General features: G+C 39.9%; 1 protein-coding gene across 2 annotated transcripts in view; it reads left to right on the forward strand.

Annotated features, from left to right (window-relative positions):
* Window positions 1-1110: 1110 nt before the first annotated feature.
* The window catches only part of LOC107548286 (dermatan-sulfate epimerase-like), a 29503-nt gene continuing 12026 nt past the window's right edge, over window positions 1111-18587 (forward strand). For both annotated transcript variants that reach the window (XM_016228917.1, XM_016228918.1), the window contains exons 1-3: window positions 1111-1282; window positions 3781-4239; window positions 9159-9412. In XM_016228917.1, the coding sequence (XP_016084403.1) occupies window positions 3827-4239; window positions 9159-9412 (667 nt within the window). In that variant the 5' untranslated portion in view covers window positions 1111-1282; window positions 3781-3826. The remainder of the gene's footprint in view (window positions 1283-3780; window positions 4240-9158; window positions 9413-18587) is intronic.

Raw genomic sequence — 18587 nt, forward strand, 5'->3', positions numbered from 1 at the left:
CAGAAAATAGTACAAACTTTGCTAAAGTGATTGTTTTGAACAAGTATTAACTTAGACATTATTTTAAAAAAAACATTATTTTAGTTGAAGTACTTGTATAAATACTGTGTGCCTTTTACCCCGTGCTGGTGAGCCTTTTATCCCGTGTGTGGGGTAAAAGGCCCCTCTTGCCACCTCATACATTTATACGATTTTTAAACAAAATAAACAACTTGAATGATTTATTTTCACACAAAATCTGTTGCTCCATTAATGTTCAATACACAATAATGATATATATATATAGGGTACAACGGGGCTAAAGGCCCACCTTAAGAAAAAATGTGCCATTCACTGAGCCTAAAATGTATAAATTGTAGAAAAAATATATACGTAATATGAATTACGCAGGGAATGGCACATTTTTTCTTAAGGTGGGCCTTTAGCCCCATTGTACCCTATATATATATATATATATATGTATATGTATATGTATATATCATTATTGTGATGGGGGGCCCTGCAGTAAGTCATAGCCCCGGGGCCCAGTGCGGTCTTAATGCGGCCCTGCTCACAATTATGACTTTTTAACTCGCAATTGCACATTTTCGGAGGAAAAAAGTCAGAATTGTGCGTTTGTATCACGCAATTACGAGAAAAAAGTCAGAATTGTGACATGAAAAGCCGTAATTACCTTTTTTATTTTGTATTCAGTGGCGGAAACGGGAGTGTGGGTTCCATTTACAATAATAACATATAAGAGGAAAGCTTGTTTGTTTGTTTTCTGCCTAATGTGTGTGATTCATTGTAATTCATAAAAATGTATGTGGTAGAACGTCAAAACCACAACTCTCAAGAGCATTTGATGTCCACTACTCAAATGTCATTATTAATTATTAAGGTGTCCATGTCTTATAAGAGGCCGCGCATTGTAATTTGTAAGTACTAACCAACAACCATACATGTTTTCAGTTATAGCAAAACACAATTGTTTGAATAAGGTTTTATAAGTACTTTGTAATATAAGTGCGTGGTCATAGTACGTTACAGGCTATACTGAAAGTGTTACTGAAGAGAGAGAAACCCCCGGGGGAAATGGCTGTTTCTCCTCCCTCTCCTCCACACCGCACCTCCTCCAGCAGATGTGACGTTGGGTTTAGTGACTTTCTGCGCAGCTGATTGCGGTTGTGCGCATCTCTCGACGACAAACACTTTCAGGCCCACGGAAGCTTTCCATCAGGCATGAAACCTATGATCTCGGCGTTTTTTGGGAAGGTTACGATAACGCCAGTGGATCTGAGAGGTAACGGAACTCATTGTAACTTCTTACGATCGATAGAAGTTTTGATGTCTTGAACTTCAAAGAGCTTTTTGAAATCTTGATTCTGAGAGTCGGAACACTCACGTGAAGTTAAAAAAAGTTCCATTATATTTGTTTTCCTTATTAGCTTTTATACTATAAACATTTATCCTCTTTAGTTTTTTTAATGCCTTAATGTTTTCGTAGATCTTTCACATGGAATATTTGCGATCCGTGACTTGCATTATATATATATAATATAAATATATATATATATATACATATTATAATTAACAAAATAGACAATGTAGAATTGAGGTTAGCAAAAGAACATAATTAGATATCTCTTTCTCTGAGAGCATGTTTTTTTCTATATCATAGATTTATAAAAGAACATTAGAAATGACATACAAAGTATCTTTTTTTCGTTTAGAGATAAACTGGATTAAAACAAGCCTGTTCTCTGCATCTTTGAGTGTGTGTGCTCAGATCCTTCACACACAGCTAATGCAAGCATTAGTTGTTTGCCCATGTGTTTCCTAGCTGGAATGCCGAGGTTGAGGGGTCAATGGCCACTGCTGTGACTTGCCCTATTTGGTTTCACTTTTCCTAAAGAGTTATCTGGAATCCAGTGAGTGCAGTACTAACTGTTAGGAAATGATGAATTAAAGATGCAGCTTAAGTTGTGATTAGATCACTCATATATTGAGCAACAGGATGGAAGGATCATATTTGAAGTAAAGGCTGGGTTTGTCTGAGTGTGTGTATGTTTACATGTTTTTCTATCCCGGTGGAAACCTGAATACACACACATGGGGACTCATGTCACCGTGGGGACCTAAGGTCCCCATGGTGAAACAAGCTTATAAATAATACAGAATTAGTTTTTTTGAGAATGTAAAAATGCAGCAAGTTTTCTGTGAGGGGTAGGTTTAGGAGTAGGGTGATAGAATATATGGTTTGTACAGTATAAAAACCATTACACCTATGGAAAGTCCCCACAAGGATAGTAAACCAGATGTGTGTGTGTGTGTTTTAAGACAGCGGTAATAGATACCGGCTGCACTGGACACATGTCTAGACACCCCATAAAACTGGACCAGCTAATTTTCCATTTGACCAACGGCGTGTTAGTCAGTCTGGAGGAGGAGCAGAGAGCTCACATTCCTGCTCTTGGAAAGACAAGGTTATGGTTCGTTGAATATTAGCAAGTTCTGGCTGTTCTCTGACACAACAGGCTTAAATGCAGCTAATCGAAATAAATAAATTGTAAGCACTCTCTGTGTCTGGACAGCTGATCACTTATTAAAGGTGAACGTTTACTTTCACCTTTCTTAGCTTGTATGCCCAGTCAGATATAAGTAAGCTATACATAGGTTGACTTCCTCAAAAGTGTAAACACTGTGGCTTTGTTTGTTCAAACCAAGGAGGTCTGTGATTCCTGGAGAAAGCTATACATTAGCATTCCCATACACCTCAATGGCAATTGCTAGGCTAACGAATGACCCCCTCGGATATGTTATTTTAAGTCAATGATTACATTATAAATGGCATGTGACTAATTATTCTGGAACTACAGGAAAATGTTGTTGTGATATATGTTGTTTGCTAAATGTTTTGGTCAGAATATGAATGGCTTTGATAGACTGCTGCAAGGATGATGTAATTTTATATGCTACGCCATAGTCGCATGACTTTACTTTATGTCATAGAATTAAATGTAAAAATAACTTGAACTTATGTTTCCCATTCAAAAAATGTATTGACTTTTGGACAATGGAACGGTTCAAAAATGCTAACTCGTTTCCAGGATTTAAGACTCATTCGTACAGCACTCTATATGGAGAAGGAAGATTCTTAGAACTAGATGGTGCAGCATCTAATAGCAGGGGTTCATACTTGACCATAATATCCAGCCAAACCGGCGTCAATGATTCATTGCAATGAGTGAGTTTTATCGGTCCAATGCATGGCAGTCGGTGGAAGAGTGTTCTGGAAAGTGGTTCCGGAACAGCAATGGTTTGCATTTGTATTCAGGAACAGCGATGTTTAAGATTTGCTCAAACTCTACTCAAACACTCCCCGATTATCATAGAGACATGTTGACCTTTAAAGATTTGTGTTTGATTGTGTTTTTGAATGCTGTATGTATGCTCTAAAAATGCTGGGTTGTTTCAACCCAACTTTGGGACAAATATGGACTAACCCAACCATTGGGTTAAATGTTTTAATTACATTTTCGACCCAAAAGTTGGGTTAGTCCATTTTTGACCCAAGGTTGGGTCAACCCAGCATTTTTTAGAGTGTAGGTAGCTTTCAGGCATGAGGTGTTTCCTGTGAGCCTAATGAAGAAAAGCGGCACGGTGCACTTTCGTCTCCATTTCATAAATGCATAGAAGCCCAGAGAGATCAGCCCTACAGCTGGCTGTAATTACTGCAGGCATTCAGACCCAGTAGTGTAACACAGGGACAATAACATCTCTCTCCTTCTGTCTCCTCAGCTGAGAGGGAGCAAGGTGATGTGGTCTCTCCCTCTCTGATGCCAGAATGAGAACTTACACCCGTGGGGCACCAACAGTGTTCTTTATAAGTGCACTAGTGTCCCTAGCTCTGGCTGGAGCCGACCCCAGTGGAGGCATTCCGTTCCTTGGAGGGAACTACGAGGGAACTCACCCCATGCTGTACTTCGGCCAGGCAGAGGTTGAGGAGCTGCAGCGGGCGGCGGTGGGGACGCACAAGGCTTTGGCCCGACAGATCCGGGAGGCCGGGGAGGCCATACTGGAGCGACCGGAGGAGTATCTGCCCCCTTGGAACCCTACTGAGTTTAGTGCCCGCTGGAACGAAGTCTATGGGAACAACTTAGGCCTGCTCTCTATGTTCTGCCTGCTGTACCCGCACCGCGCCGGTGCACTGGAAGTAGCCAAGGAATACATGGAGCGCATGGCTGTGCAGCCCAACTGGTAAAGTAGTGTGTTTGTTTGTTTCTGAGCTCACGTATTTGATGTGCTACTTAGCCGTGAAAGAAGCTATGCTTGGGTCATCTTATAAGAGCTGTGCATGTAAACAACTGACGGTAGTGGTTGCAGTCTTTAGCCTTCCTGTGCAGGTTGACCTGCTCAGAGCAGTGCAAGTAGGACGAGTTACATTGGTGCCATGACCTGGATTAGAGTGTGGTTTAGGCAGGGGAGTATAGTGGAGGAGTTTCTGCAAACGTATTTACATTTCTGCATTTGGCAGATGCTTTTATCCAAAGCGACTTGAAATGCATACAAGGTACACATTTTCCTTCATGCTGTGTAAAGATGCACTCTGTGTGTGGCAGGATCTTCAAGTAAAGCCAAGTGTGCTATTCTCAAACCCAGATGAAACACAATGAACGCCTTTTATACAGGCCTAGACTACACTTGTTTACATGTTTTTGTTCAGAAACTATCCTACATCCAACTATGACACAAATCATGTTCGATACTCAATTTCTAATATATATAAAAGCATAAACCATTATTATTATTATTATTATTACTGTTGTTTTTGAATGTCAGTTTAACACTTTCAGGTTTCTAAGGCTGGAATAATTCTCTTTTCAGAAACATGTGGTTTGAGTTTACACAAGAACTTCTTGATGAATCAGGATTTCTGCGTGAAAACATTTGCACACAGGTTTTATGCACAGCCTACTTTGTGTTCAGTCACTGTAACTTTAACAGTCTAGAGCTTGATAATTTTGATAATACTTTTTGCAGAAACCTGCTTTTTCAACCATATTGCTTCCTGTACAATATCTCTAAAACCTTCACACAGCCAAACCTGCCTCTGACACTACAACCACAAAAGCCTCGAATGCAGTGAAGTGACAGTTAGACTCACCTCTGATATGTCTAAACTTGTATCTGATGCTTCTTACACGCTTACCTTGCCTCTGATATTGCTTGCGCTGTGTCACTGCTAAAGTTTATGAAGATCAGTCTGTTCCTATGTGATTGCCACAAATTAACTGCAGATTTTCACCTGGACTAAAATGTGGAAAAGAAAAATATCCGAAATTCTTTTAAAAGGATAGTTCACCCAAAAATGAAAATTCTGTTATTTACTCAGCCTCATGTTGGTCCAAACCTGTACAAGTTTCTATCTTTTGTTAAACATAAAAGATGACATTTTTGAAGAATGTGGGTAATCAAACAGTTGCTGGTCTCCATTGACTTCCAAGGTGTGGGAAAAAATACTATAGCAACTGTTTGATTACCCACATTCTTTAAACTGTCCTTTTAAAAACAGTTCTAAGTTTTGACTTAAAAGTCAAAAATTAAAATGCTGGGCCTTACAAGATTTGAAGCCCTTGTGATGATAACCCTCTAAAACAGTGATCTTTACTATTTTTTTCACGAGAGCCGCACTTATAGGACAAAGTTAATAGGAGAGCCACTTTTGCTGCAAAGAATGAAAAGTTACATCCAGTCATAAATAGCATGTCTGCTTCTCAATCTGTCATCCCTGAACATACAATATGCAATGCAATACAAAGTTATTTTTTAAAGTAATTTATTTAAAGTTATTTGCTTCTACATTAGCCCATCATGTATCAAACCATAAGAGCACGTTCGGCGTTAAGAGCTGGAAAGATTGCCAAAACAAATCCGCAGTGAGTCAATATCATGGACGTAAGGGCAGAGCAAGTTTAAATATCTTTCTAGTCTATATTTCCATCTTGTAATTCCGCTGTTTTGGGTATTTTTAACATATAAAAGATTTATAATAGAGCAAACACTGACTGTTGTTCATGTAGGCTATTTATGTTCTCATTTAGCGAGACAGCGGACGCTGAAAACACTGCACACTTCAGTATGTGTGTAGTAAACGAAACCGCGCGTCTGTGCCATTCATTCATAAAGAGACATGTAGGATTCATATTTAAATGGTATTTTTGCAGCTTAACATTTACAGATACCAGTCAATATTGCGATTTGATTTAAGTGTAATGACCTACTTTTGATTTATTCACCCAAACTTTGACAAATTCCGTGGCATTCCGCATTATACAGTCAATTCTGTTTTTATGACTGGATTCCGCAATTCCGTCCGCGTTTTCCGCATCGCAGAAATCATTGGGCCATAATTAAAATGGGTTCTATTGTCTTTTGTCGCGTCGCACCACGACGCTCGTGTCCAGTGTAGACACGGTGTGAGTTTTTTTTAATAGCTTAGTTTTAGCCCTGCTTGTTTTTAATGTTTTATTAAATATCTGTATTGATCATATCATCGCATTATTTACTGCCATCTGCCATGCGAGCCACACATTAAAGCTTGGCGAGCCGCATATGCTCGCAAGCCGCGCAATGAGTAACACTGCTCTAAAAGCTTAGACATGTAGCCCATCAAATTTATCAAAGGTTTAATTGCTGTCCCCAAAATATCTGGTTTCCATGTCTTCAATAATCAAAACAAAAATGTAGCTGATGGATTTAACTTGTTCACTGAACTGCAAATGACATTGACCCAGATTCCACTGTCATCATTTTATTCCGACACATTCGTTCTTATTCGGAAATTGTGTGACCTCTGCCTCTAGCATAACAGGAATTGCAAGATGGCTCTATCTAGGTTAGGATGCATCTTCAGCTGTCTTATGCACTTGTGAACAGTTATGGATGGCGTTTATTCTTAATTATACAAGTTCCGGTCCTTGAATAGGTGGGGGCAAGTGACTGTCTGGAGTCATGGACTCATGGCAATGAGTTATTGAATCATTAATTAATTCGATTTATTCAGAAACATAACAGTCTTTATGTCTATAAATTGGGATGATGCTGTGGAATGATTCACTTTTGGGCAGAGCTCCCATACTGGCTACTGAAGCAGCGTCACATTCTTTCATTCAGGGAGCCTGGGTTATACAGTATGCATAACCCAGACTATTAAGTTCTCTGTTTCTGGAATATTGGGAGTTATATGGTTTTAGGAAATGTAGACTTATATGTGTGCATAGCTCTTAAAACTAAAAATCTTAAAAAGTCCTAACTATTCATATTGCAAGTTTTTCCTTACCTACTTCAGATGTGGCCCTCCTGTTGTGCCTCAGAATGAGTGCTGAGGTTCTGTTTAAGCAGTGTGGATAGTTGGGTTAACTGCTGCGGTTCTGCACTCTCATTTACACTGCCGCCAGCATGTAGTGGCCAACCAAGACCAGCCTAACGCAAACCTCCAACTTCTGGAGCTCATAACATTGTTGTCATCATTACTCACACTCCAGATTGTAGGTAGATAGCTGTAGCACTGATTCAGCTCTACAGCATCTAAGGCTCTTTAGAAGCTTAAATATGAGCATTTACATTATGTATATTCTACTAGCCAGGCACTTTCTTCCCAAGCTAATTTACAAATAGAAGTTTGCAAATTGCTTTGATGTAAACACTTGAAACTTTTAGCTTATGCAAGCTTGTGATTATATTTTTTTTCTCCATTTCTCTCCTAGATAGTGATGCTATCCAATGAATTGCACGTCAGTTGCCTCCTAAATCCTTACTTGAATGGAGAAATGTATACTGTAGTGTGGACATTAATCTATCTATGTGGCCATTGTTTATCTATGAATTAATCTGAATCGGGTTTCTTTGAAAACGTTAGTGGTTATTATGTTATTGCAATTTTATTGATAAAACACAAAATATTATGTTAATTAGTTTGTTATATTATTTAATATTAATTTATATATTTTATATATTTTGAAATATTTTGTCCACTTTGCATGTCAATTATACATAGCTAAAATTTGCTACTGATATTTTTACTAATTCCTTGCCGAGTAGAATTAAAAGAATCAGATTGGTTAAAGATGAACTGGAAAAAGTAGGTTTGTCACTTTAATGTTTTGCGATTAATTCTTAAAAAATAAGACCTGACCTGTATGTGAATTTTGTATAAGAAATTCATTCTTCTGTCGGAGCAGTGTAAGCTTGAATTATTGAATAATACTACTATAATACTAATATTTATAGTGTTAATAGTATTTTTTCTAAACAAAACTTAAATTCAGTTACCAGTCAGCAGAGAGTTTCTATATGTATCCAGATATGACAGAGCTTCTGATAAAAGCTTCAATAATCGATATCAGGATCTATTTTTTGGATCACTTCACATGACAAGAATGTGGTAATGTCTATGACTGTAAAAACCCCTACTCTCAAATAATCAAATACCTGTTTAGATTGCAGACTACAGCAGCTTTCCTTTCAAAAGCAAACCAAAGGCTCACATATAGAAGCACTGCAATTGCTGTTTTTCTAAGCTCTCTCTTAAAGGAACACTCCACTATTTTTGAAAATAGGCTAATTTTCCAACTCCCCTAGAGTTAAACAGTTTTACCGTTTTCGAATCCATTCAGCGGATCTCCGGATCTGGCGGTAGCACGTTTAGCTGTAGCTTAGCATAGATCATTGAATCTGATTAGACCGTTAGCATCTCACTCAAAAATGACCAAAGAGTTTCTACATTTTTCCTATTTAAAACTTGACTCTTCTGTAGTTACATCGTGTACTAAGACCGACGGAAAATGAAAAGTTCTGAAGAAAAACGTATCATTTTCCGTCGGTCTTGGTACACGATGTGGTAAATTTTGAGCGAGATGCTAACGGTCTAATCAGATTCAATGATCTATGCTAAGCTACAGCTAAAAGTGCTACCGCCAGACCCGGAGATCGGCTGAATGGATACGAAAACGGTAAAACTCAACTGTTTAACTCTAGGGGAGTTGGAAAATGAGCCTATTTTCAAAAATAGTGGAGTGTTCCTTTAAAAAAAGGCAGAAAACACTGCTTGGTTGCTGTGAGATGTGTGAGAGAGTATGTGTTTCAGAGTTTTAAAGGTGGCTGCTGTTTTGTTTCAGGATGGTGAAAGATGCTCCGTGGGATGAGGTTCCCATAGCTCACTCTCTGGTTGGCTTTGCTACAGCATACGACTTCCTCTATGAGTATCTCAGTAAAGTTCAGCAGGAGCGTTTCCTGCAGGTGATTGCGAATGCTTCACGTTACATGTATGAGAAATCGTACCACCGCGGCTGGGGATTTCAGTACCTCCACAACCACCAACCCACCAACTGTGTTGCTCTTCTGACTGGCAGCCTCGTGGTCATGAACCAAGGTGAGTCTAACATTTCTTTAGAGTGTTGTATATCCAGACAGTGTGAAAGCATCTGCTTACCTGTATGTGTGAAGCTCCATCAAGGTGCTTTCAAAGCACGTCACATCAGTCGCAGCCATTATAACACCCCGTTTCTGTGTAGGTAGGGGAGAAAGGAGTACCCCCCCACCCATCTTTCTAGATAACAAAAAACAAAAGTAATCAAGTGGCCACAAATCGTAGTTCACATTACTCAGTTCATCTTGAGGACTCAAGCACATGGTGAGAGTTATAAGCAAATGAGGACAAAACAGTTGATATATATATATATATATATATCTCTCTCGCAGTCTGGCGAGTAAACTGAAAAAATTACTAGCCAATGGCGATTCAATTGCTAAGGTGTCCGTAGAGGGTTTTCTGGTATATTAATTAAAATAGAAATACATTTTGGGACATTGTTACATGTTAATTTAAGTCAGTGCAAGCTACAAAACATCCATCTTAATCACTGTGTGAAACAGTTTTGTTAAAATTGAGGTTGTGGGGTAAAACATGTTGGGGGAAGTTGAACCAATGGCTCACAATATTGATTTAATAAATTCCTAATTATTCACTACGTTTAAGCCACACACAAACATGCTTTTATACACACACACACACACACACAAAAGCTCATTTGCACGTATATTGTTTGTTGCTTACCCAGAAAGATCACATTATCCATACTTATTAAAATAGCTCACGATACCCCATTCTCCTCTAACTCCTATCTACTGACTGGGAAAAGACTGTTTGTCAAAATTACATTTCAAATAAAAAAATAATCAATCCGATAGCAGTAGTATCATAACTTCTGCTGAAGTCTGGTTAAAAATAGTGATCGACCGATATTGATATTTTATAACCGATACCAATTATTTGCATGTTTATGTGCCCGATAAACGATATGCAGAACCAATATTTATTTACTGTTATAAAGTAAATAAATGACTGAGTGAAGTCCATACTTCACTTTGGTTTTTCCTCCTTTCAGTCATCTTTAAAAAAAGTGTTGAAAAGTGTTGAAAATGTCTTTCATGTTAAATTTAATCTTCACATTACAACAATAAAAAAACATTTTATTTAAAGCATCAGCAGCAACACTAATATTAACTATAAGAGTGCAGTTTATCTATGCATTTACACAGAACTATACTCAAACTGCGATCGCTCGTGGAGATAATAAATTATTAATTTCCATAGAGTTGTATCTATTTATAATGGTTATATAGTAAATGTTAATACAATTTAGGGTGTAATAGGGCGAAATAATGGTTATACAGTAAATGTTAATACAATTTAGTGTGTTTTAAACAAGTGAATCTTGTTAAAAGTTACATGCGGTGGCCGTGCTGGAGCATTTCCTGAGCATCAACCCGGTGAGTGAACAGCAATATGAAAGCGGCTTCACGAGACTAATGACATAGACAAAGCATAGACAACAGACAGAGAATTAAATTTAGCGTTTTTATTTCCAACATGCGCTCATTCATGGCTGTATTATTTAATTAATGCAAAGTTACATCTTTATTGGGAGAGGACTTGACGGATTATTTTAGCCTACGTGACTCCGACTTCATGAGATGATGAGCATATAGACAACAGAGAGCAAATTAAATTCAGCACTTTTATTTCCAACATGCGCCCATTCATGGCTACATATGGGAAGTTGTGGCCTAATGGTTAGAGAGTTGGACTCGTAACCCAAGGTTGCAGGTTCGAGTCTCGTACCGGCAGGGATTGTGGGTGGGGGGAGTGAATGTACAGCACTCTCTTCCACCTTCAATACCACGACTGAGGTGCCCTTGAGCAATGCACTGAACCCCCAACTGCTCCCCGGGCGCCACAGCATAAATGGCTGCCCACTGCTCCGGGTGTGTGTTCACTGCTGTGTGTGTGCACTTTGGATGGGTTAAATGCAGAGCACTAATTCCTAGTATGGGTCACCATACTTGGCCACATGTCACTTCACGTTAAAAAAATATTATTTAATTCACGCAAAGTTACGTCTTTATTGGGACAGGACTTGACGGATTATTTTCCGTGACTCCATGAGTTTGTCTCTATTTCTTCGAGCCAAACTGCATATCAGGCATTTATGTAATACATCTAATTTGTGCATTAATGGCTGTTATGTTAAATAAAGTTTACTAACTACAGTAAATCAAGTACCCGTGCACACCGTTGTTGTTGTCTTGTTTTCCCTCAGATGCGCTGCAATGGTGATCCTGCATGCAATTCTCAAAACATCCACAAGATGGCGCCGTTTATCTGTGAATCCGACATTACAAAACCGATATCCGATTATTGTAAAATGCTTAAATACCGGGAAAAATATCGGTAAATCGATATATCGGTCGATCTCTAGTTAAAAACGCTATTTTCCAGGCTGGTCCAGTTAACGCACATGCAATATTTATAGTAAATGACCTTTATGAAAAAAAGATTTCTGTTCTTACAACCACTAAAATTGAGTGTTAGGTTTTATTTAACCTATGAATGGTCCCCTTTATAGTACCTCTGGCTCTATGGACAGCATCTGTGACAAGCTGTTTAAAGTAATGCACTTGGAGTTTCTATTAGGCAATGTTTCACAAAAACATTTAAGAAGTCATAAAACAGAAGTTGCAACAGACTTTACTACCATATTGTGACACATTTCTGACTGAAATGGCTATCGAACAAGAAAAACACAAGGCATTGATTGGATTGTGAAAAGTGAGCGTTGTATTCTGGAATGGACACAGATCTGATTGCCTTGCATACATAATGGACATCAAGTGGGTCATATCATAGGAATATATTTCTGACATTAAAGATTTGTGGCAATGCGGGAAATCCGTGCCACAGAAATTGTTTACTTTTACTTTTCGTGATTGGGGTGGAGTTTTCAATTAACGGCGGAAGGATGGAGTATATAAAGGAGATGACATACCTGAAAAAAAATGCGTCATCAGAAAGTTTGCGTGCAAGGTTTGCCATTGCATGGGTAAGAGTTAATGGATTACCGTGTGGAGTAGAAAACGACAAGCTGCCTGTTCATCCTCCCGTCCTGGTGTCTGACGATGACACGCTACACTCTTTTGCTTCCTTCATGTTTGCAAACCTGCGTGACGCAATTTCTGCACTGATTTCAAGTTGAATTGAAATGAAGTGTTGAACGGTTTTTTTGTTTGTTTGTTTTTTTCTCTATCTTCAAAAGTTTTTTTCTCTGGCTGAACGGGTCAGAACAAAAATTAAAAGTGAGAAAGAATCTATTAGAGACTTTGCATTCTCCTACAGAGCCCTTTGTAAAAGATGGAAGGCAGATCTAACTGAAGGTGACATTGTAAAGATGATACTTAAGAACATCAAGCCTTACCTTGCCAGCCAATGCGTAGTCGGGTGAGTACTGTAGAGGAATTAGTCAAGTTAGGACACCAAGCTGGAAAAAGATTATGAACAACAGCTTCAATATGAAGGTCGAATGGGCCCTAAGCATCCAACCACATCACAAAGACCCTCATCGCGCCAACCTGCTGAGAAAATCCCAGTTCAGTGCTGGAGATGCAGAGCACAGCATCCGCCAGGCAAATGTCCACACTATATCCCTCCACAGTCCCCTCAGTCATCTGCACACCAATTTACCAGCAGCAAACATCCCTATTCATCTCCTCAGACAAGGGGTCAGTCTTCTAACAACTCAGTGACTGCCACAAGAATGCAGAAGCCTCCATCTACCTCTAAGAAAGCCTCAATCTTCACAAGCCTTAATGCACCAATGACAGTACCTCAGCAGTTGGTCGTTCCCATTAGTATTGCTGCCTGGACTGGAAAAGCCATCGTGGATACTGATGCAAGTTACACACTCATTCATGAAATTCTCATGAAACAGCTCACATCACCAGATCAGCTCCATCCATGGTCCAGTGGTCCTCTCTATCTAGCAAATGGAGGAGCAGAGATTCCATTAGGCTGGATGAATACCACCATACAACTCCATGACCGAGATTTCACTATACCTACTGCTGTTCTGTCATCAAAAGCCCTCACCTATGCTGTAGTCCTGGGGTTGGACTTAATTTTTTTCAGTGGAATGCAGCTTAATGTCACAAATCAAAAATATTCTTTCAAGTTTGCCCCTGCAAAAGAGTACCCCTTTCAACCAGGCAATGCCAGTGTGTCAATTGTGAGTCCACAACCTGAAAACCTGCAACAGTAGAAAACAACACAGACTCTGTCCTTGTTGAGTTTTGTTCCACCTCCATCCCCTCAACTGCTAATACAACAATCTGACAGTATGAATGAAAAAAACGTTAATAAAAAATACAGTGGATGAAGCTCATTTACCTCCAGATGGTAAACAACAGTTGCTTCACATCCTGGAAAGCAATCCTCGGGTGTGTACTCTAAGGACTGGATGTACCAATGTTCTGCAACACCACATTTATACCACTTGTCAGTTACCCATAAAACGAAAACCATATCGCTTGTCCCCTCTTAAACAACTTGCCATGGAAGAACAGCTTGAAATGTTGAAGCAAGGAGTTGCTGAACCATCCCACTCTGGCTGGGCCTCACCAGTGGTCTTGGTACCCAAAAAGGACGACAAATTTAGATTCTGTGTGGACTACAGAAAGGTTAATTCTGTAACCGACAGTGATACTTACCCTCTTCCCAACATTACTGAAATTCTGGAGTCACTCTCTGGAGCAGCCATTTTCTCCACTATTGATCTTAACAGTGGCTATTGGCAGGTGACAATGGACCCCAATAGCAAAGCCAAGACAGCCTTCATCACTCCTGCAGGTCTCTATCAATTTAATCTTATGCCTTTTGGTCTCAAAAATGCTCCCGCCACTTTCCAGAGACTTTTGGAAACAGTCCTAGGGGAACTAAGGAGAAAAATATGCTTTGTCTATATAGATGATATCATCATTCACTCACCTTCAATCACCCAGCACTTCCATGACCTCCACCTCCATTGAAGACTGTTGATCTAACTATTAATTTGAAGAAGAGCAAGTTCTGTCTTCAAGAAATCACCTTTCTAGGACATGTTGTAAGTATTCACGATATTTCAGCAGACCCAAGTAAGACAGAGGCCATTCATGCCTACCCCCTGCCTAGAAACCTGAAGGAGGTTCAAAGGTTCCTCGGATTGGCCGGGTGGTATCATCGGTTTGTCCCGAACTTCTCAAAAATAGCCGAACCCCTTAACTCACTGAAAAAGTAGGGACATCAATTTCAGTGGACAACTCCGTGCCAACAAGCATTTGAACAGTTAAAGTCTTGCCTCACCTCACCACCCATCCTTGGCCATCCAGATCTTCAGGTCTAATTCACCGTTTACCAGTTGCCAGTGACACTGGTTTGGGTGCCATTTTGGCACAACAGAAGGATGTTGGCAGGGAAGAGGTTATCACCTATGCAAGTAGAACCTTAACTGGAGCTGAACATAACTACACCGCAACAGAAAAAGAACGTCTGGCAGTCGTGTGGGCCCTGGAAAAATGGCAACACTACCTGGAACACAAACTCTTTACAGTTGTCACTGATCATTCCGCCCTGTAATGGGTCATGGGTTCCACCAAAACCACCAGCTGTCTCATCCGTTGGGTCCTGCGACTGCAAAAAAAAATTTTCATCATTGAGTACAGAAAAGGGAAACTCAATGTAGCCCCAGATGCACTATCCAGGTCTTCACCCAATCTCAAGTTGCAATACACCAGCCACAAGGATCCAGAACTGCCATTGTCAGATGTTGTCCTGTGGGAGGAACAGCACAAAGACCCTGAAGTTACGAAACTATTGCAAGCAGTTGCAGAGAACAGTGCAAGTCTGATAGAGCAATATGAGATCATAGAAGACAAACTGCATCTCAAAACGTACCTGGCAAATAATCAACTGCACTACAGAATCTACATTCCCAGCAGTCTTCGACCCTCTTTCCTGCAGCACTACCACTCCAGCCCAATGTGTGGCCATGGAGGGATCTATTAAACATATAAACGTCTTCAGAAAGTAGCGTTTTGGCCAGGCACGTGGTCCGACGTGAAACGTCATGAGAAAACCTGTTTGAAATGTCAAATAATAAAAAAGGACAATCAAAAACCTGCTGCAAAATTGCAGCAAACCACTACCACTCGCCCAAACCAAATGCTGGGAGTCGACATCATGGGTCCACTACCAAGAAGTACAAACTAAAATGAGTACCTGCTTGTTTTTGTTGATTATTATTCTCGATGGGTTGAGTTGTTCCCCATGTGTAAATCCACTGCCCAGAATGTTGCCTCTATCTTCAGAAAATAAATCCTGACTCGATGGGGCGTACCAGATTTCATTCGCTCAGAAAGGGGTGTCCAGTTTGTCTCATCTGTCTTCAGAGAGCTGTGGGAAAATTGGAGCATTACACCCAAACTAACTACAGCAGACCACCCACAAACCAACATGACGGAAAGAGTGAATCGGACCCTCAAAAGTATGATGGCAGCAAACGTGGACGATAACCACAAGAAATGGGACCAGTTCTTACCTGAATTCCGGTTTGCTTTAAATTCAGCCGTACCGCCAAATTGAGACAACTGAGAGATTACAACAAAAATAGGAGAGATTTAACATTCAAAAGCAAGGATCGTGTATGGTTACGTAACTTCCCACAGTCTAGTGCACAACATAGTTTTAGTGCAAAACTAGTACCGAAGTGGAAGGGACCTTACCTTACTGACCTTACTGAAGCAGCTGGGTCCTCTGAACTATGAAATAGCCCTGGAAGACACTGGAGAAGATGTCTGTACAGCTCATGTCTGTAATTTAAAAATGTGCTTTCCAACGGCTGAAGAATTGGAATTCCAGGAAAAGCAAAAACACTGTGAGCTATTTCAAGAAACCTCTGATGATGATGAAGAATTCCTAGGTTTCTAATTCAAGTTCTCTTTTAACAACCATGCGTTGTTTTCTTCCAGGGGGGGGAGAGTGTGGCAATGCAGGAAATCCGTGCCACAGAAATTGTTTACTTCTACTTTGCGTGATTGGGGTGGAGTTTTCAATTAATGGCGGAAGGATAGAGTATATAAAGGAGATGTGACGTACCTGAAAAAAATATGCGTCATCAGAATGTTTGCGTGCAAGGTTTGCAGTTGCATGGGTAAGAGTTAATGGATTACCGTGTGGAGTAGAAAACGACAAGCTGCATGTTCATCCTCCTGTCCTGGTGTCTGACGACGACCCGCTATACTCTTCAGCTTCCTTCACGTTTGCAAACCTGCGTGACGCAATTTCTGCACTGATTTCAAGTTGAATTTGAAATGAAGTGTTGAACTGTTTTTTTTGTTCTCTATCTTCAAAGAAGTTTTTTCTCTCTCTCATAAATATTCCCTTTGAACAGTGTTTATTTTGACTGTCTTTGTGATTTAATATCGTAATAGGTGGTGTGTTCTTTTTGCTATCATGGGTTAATTTAAATGTTTTAGAACATTTTCTTTAATAGAGCTTATCTATGCTAGGGCGGCCACCACCGTTACAGATTAAAAGAAAGTTTAAAAAGTATATAAAACGACTACTCATTCACAATAAGAAGAGTAACAACAAAACTAATGTGATAAATCACTTGCCAATGTTTTCTGTGCCAAGTCTGACAAAATTATAAACTCATAACATGGTTATAAAACTGGCAAACCTTGTAATTTTTACACATTGTGTACAGAATAACTGAAAAGGGACAAAACTTAAATATCTGTAAAGTACATACAGAGTAAACTCCACCCACAGGACTCTCATCTGTATAGCACAACCAGAAGTTTACAACAGCTTGAAAGCACATTTTAAATGTTGCAAAAATAGGATTTGTCTAGAATGTTTTGCCCCATACGCTTCAATTGCATTACTATAAAGTAGTGCTGCACAATTAATCGAAATTCTAATCATGATTACAATTACGGATGCCACAATTACGTAATCGTTCAAAGGAGCAATTACAAATAAAAAGTCCACTTACATTATTCTGCTTGCTTAAAGGGATAGTTCACCCAAAAATGAAAATTTTATGTTTATCTGCTTACCCCCAGGGCATCCAAGATGTAGGTGACTTTGTTTCTTCAGTAGAACACATTTGATGATTTTTAACTCCAACCGTTGCAGTCTATCAGTCGTATAATGCATGGCAATGGTAACAAAATCTATGAGAGTAAAAAAAACATGCACAGACAAATCCAAATTAAACCCTGCGGCTCGTGACGACACATTGATGTCCTAAGACACGGAACGATCGGTTTGTGCAAGAAACCGAACAGTATTTATATCATTTTTTACCTCTAATACACCACTATGTCCAACTGTCTTTGGGCGCACGTACGGCATCCGGTGCGTGAGGTGTGTACGCGGTCTAGCGTAGTTGGAATGGACTGTGACATGACGTGACATGTGATATGTGGCCAAGTATGGTGACCCATCTGCATTTAACCCATCCAAAGTGCACACACACACAGCAGTGAACAAACACACACCGTGAACACACACCCGGAGCAGTGGGCAGCCATTTATGCTGTGGCGCCCGGGGGGCAAGTTGCAGTTGGGGGTTCGGAGCCTTGCTCAAGGGCACCTCAGTCGTGGTATTGACGGTGGGAGAGAGTGCTGTACATTCATTCCCCCCACCTACAATCCCTGCCGGTACGAGACTCGAACCCGCAACCTTTGGGTTACAAGTCCGACTCTCTAACCATTAGGCCACGACATCCCCCTTAATTCCCTTGTTGACTTTGATTTGGCCACTCCAAAACCTAAATTTAGTTTTTCTTGAGCCATTCAGAGGTGGACTTGCTGGTGTGTTTGGGATCATTGTCCTGCTGCATAACCCAAGTGCGCTTGAGCTTGAGGTCACAAACTGATGGCCGGACATTCTCCTTCAGGATTTTCTGATAGAGTGCAGAATTCATGGTTCCGTCAACTATGGCAAGTTGTCCAGGTCCTGAAGCTGCAAAGCAGCCCCAGATCTTCACACTACCTCCACCATGTTTGACTATTGCTTTGATGTTCTTTTTATGAAACGCTGTGTTGGTTTTACGCCAGATGTAATGGGACACACACCTTCCAAAAAGTTCAACTTTTGTCTCATCAGTCCACAGAATATTTGCCCAAAAGTCTTGGGGATAATCAAGATATTTTTTGGCAAATGAGA

This window comes from Sinocyclocheilus grahami, unplaced genomic scaffold (assembly GCF_001515645.1).
Source record: "Sinocyclocheilus grahami isolate Dianchi unplaced genomic scaffold, SAMN03320097.WGS_v1.1 scaffold345.1, whole genome shotgun sequence".
NCBI classification, from domain to species: domain Eukaryota; kingdom Metazoa; phylum Chordata; class Actinopteri; order Cypriniformes; family Cyprinidae; genus Sinocyclocheilus; species Sinocyclocheilus grahami.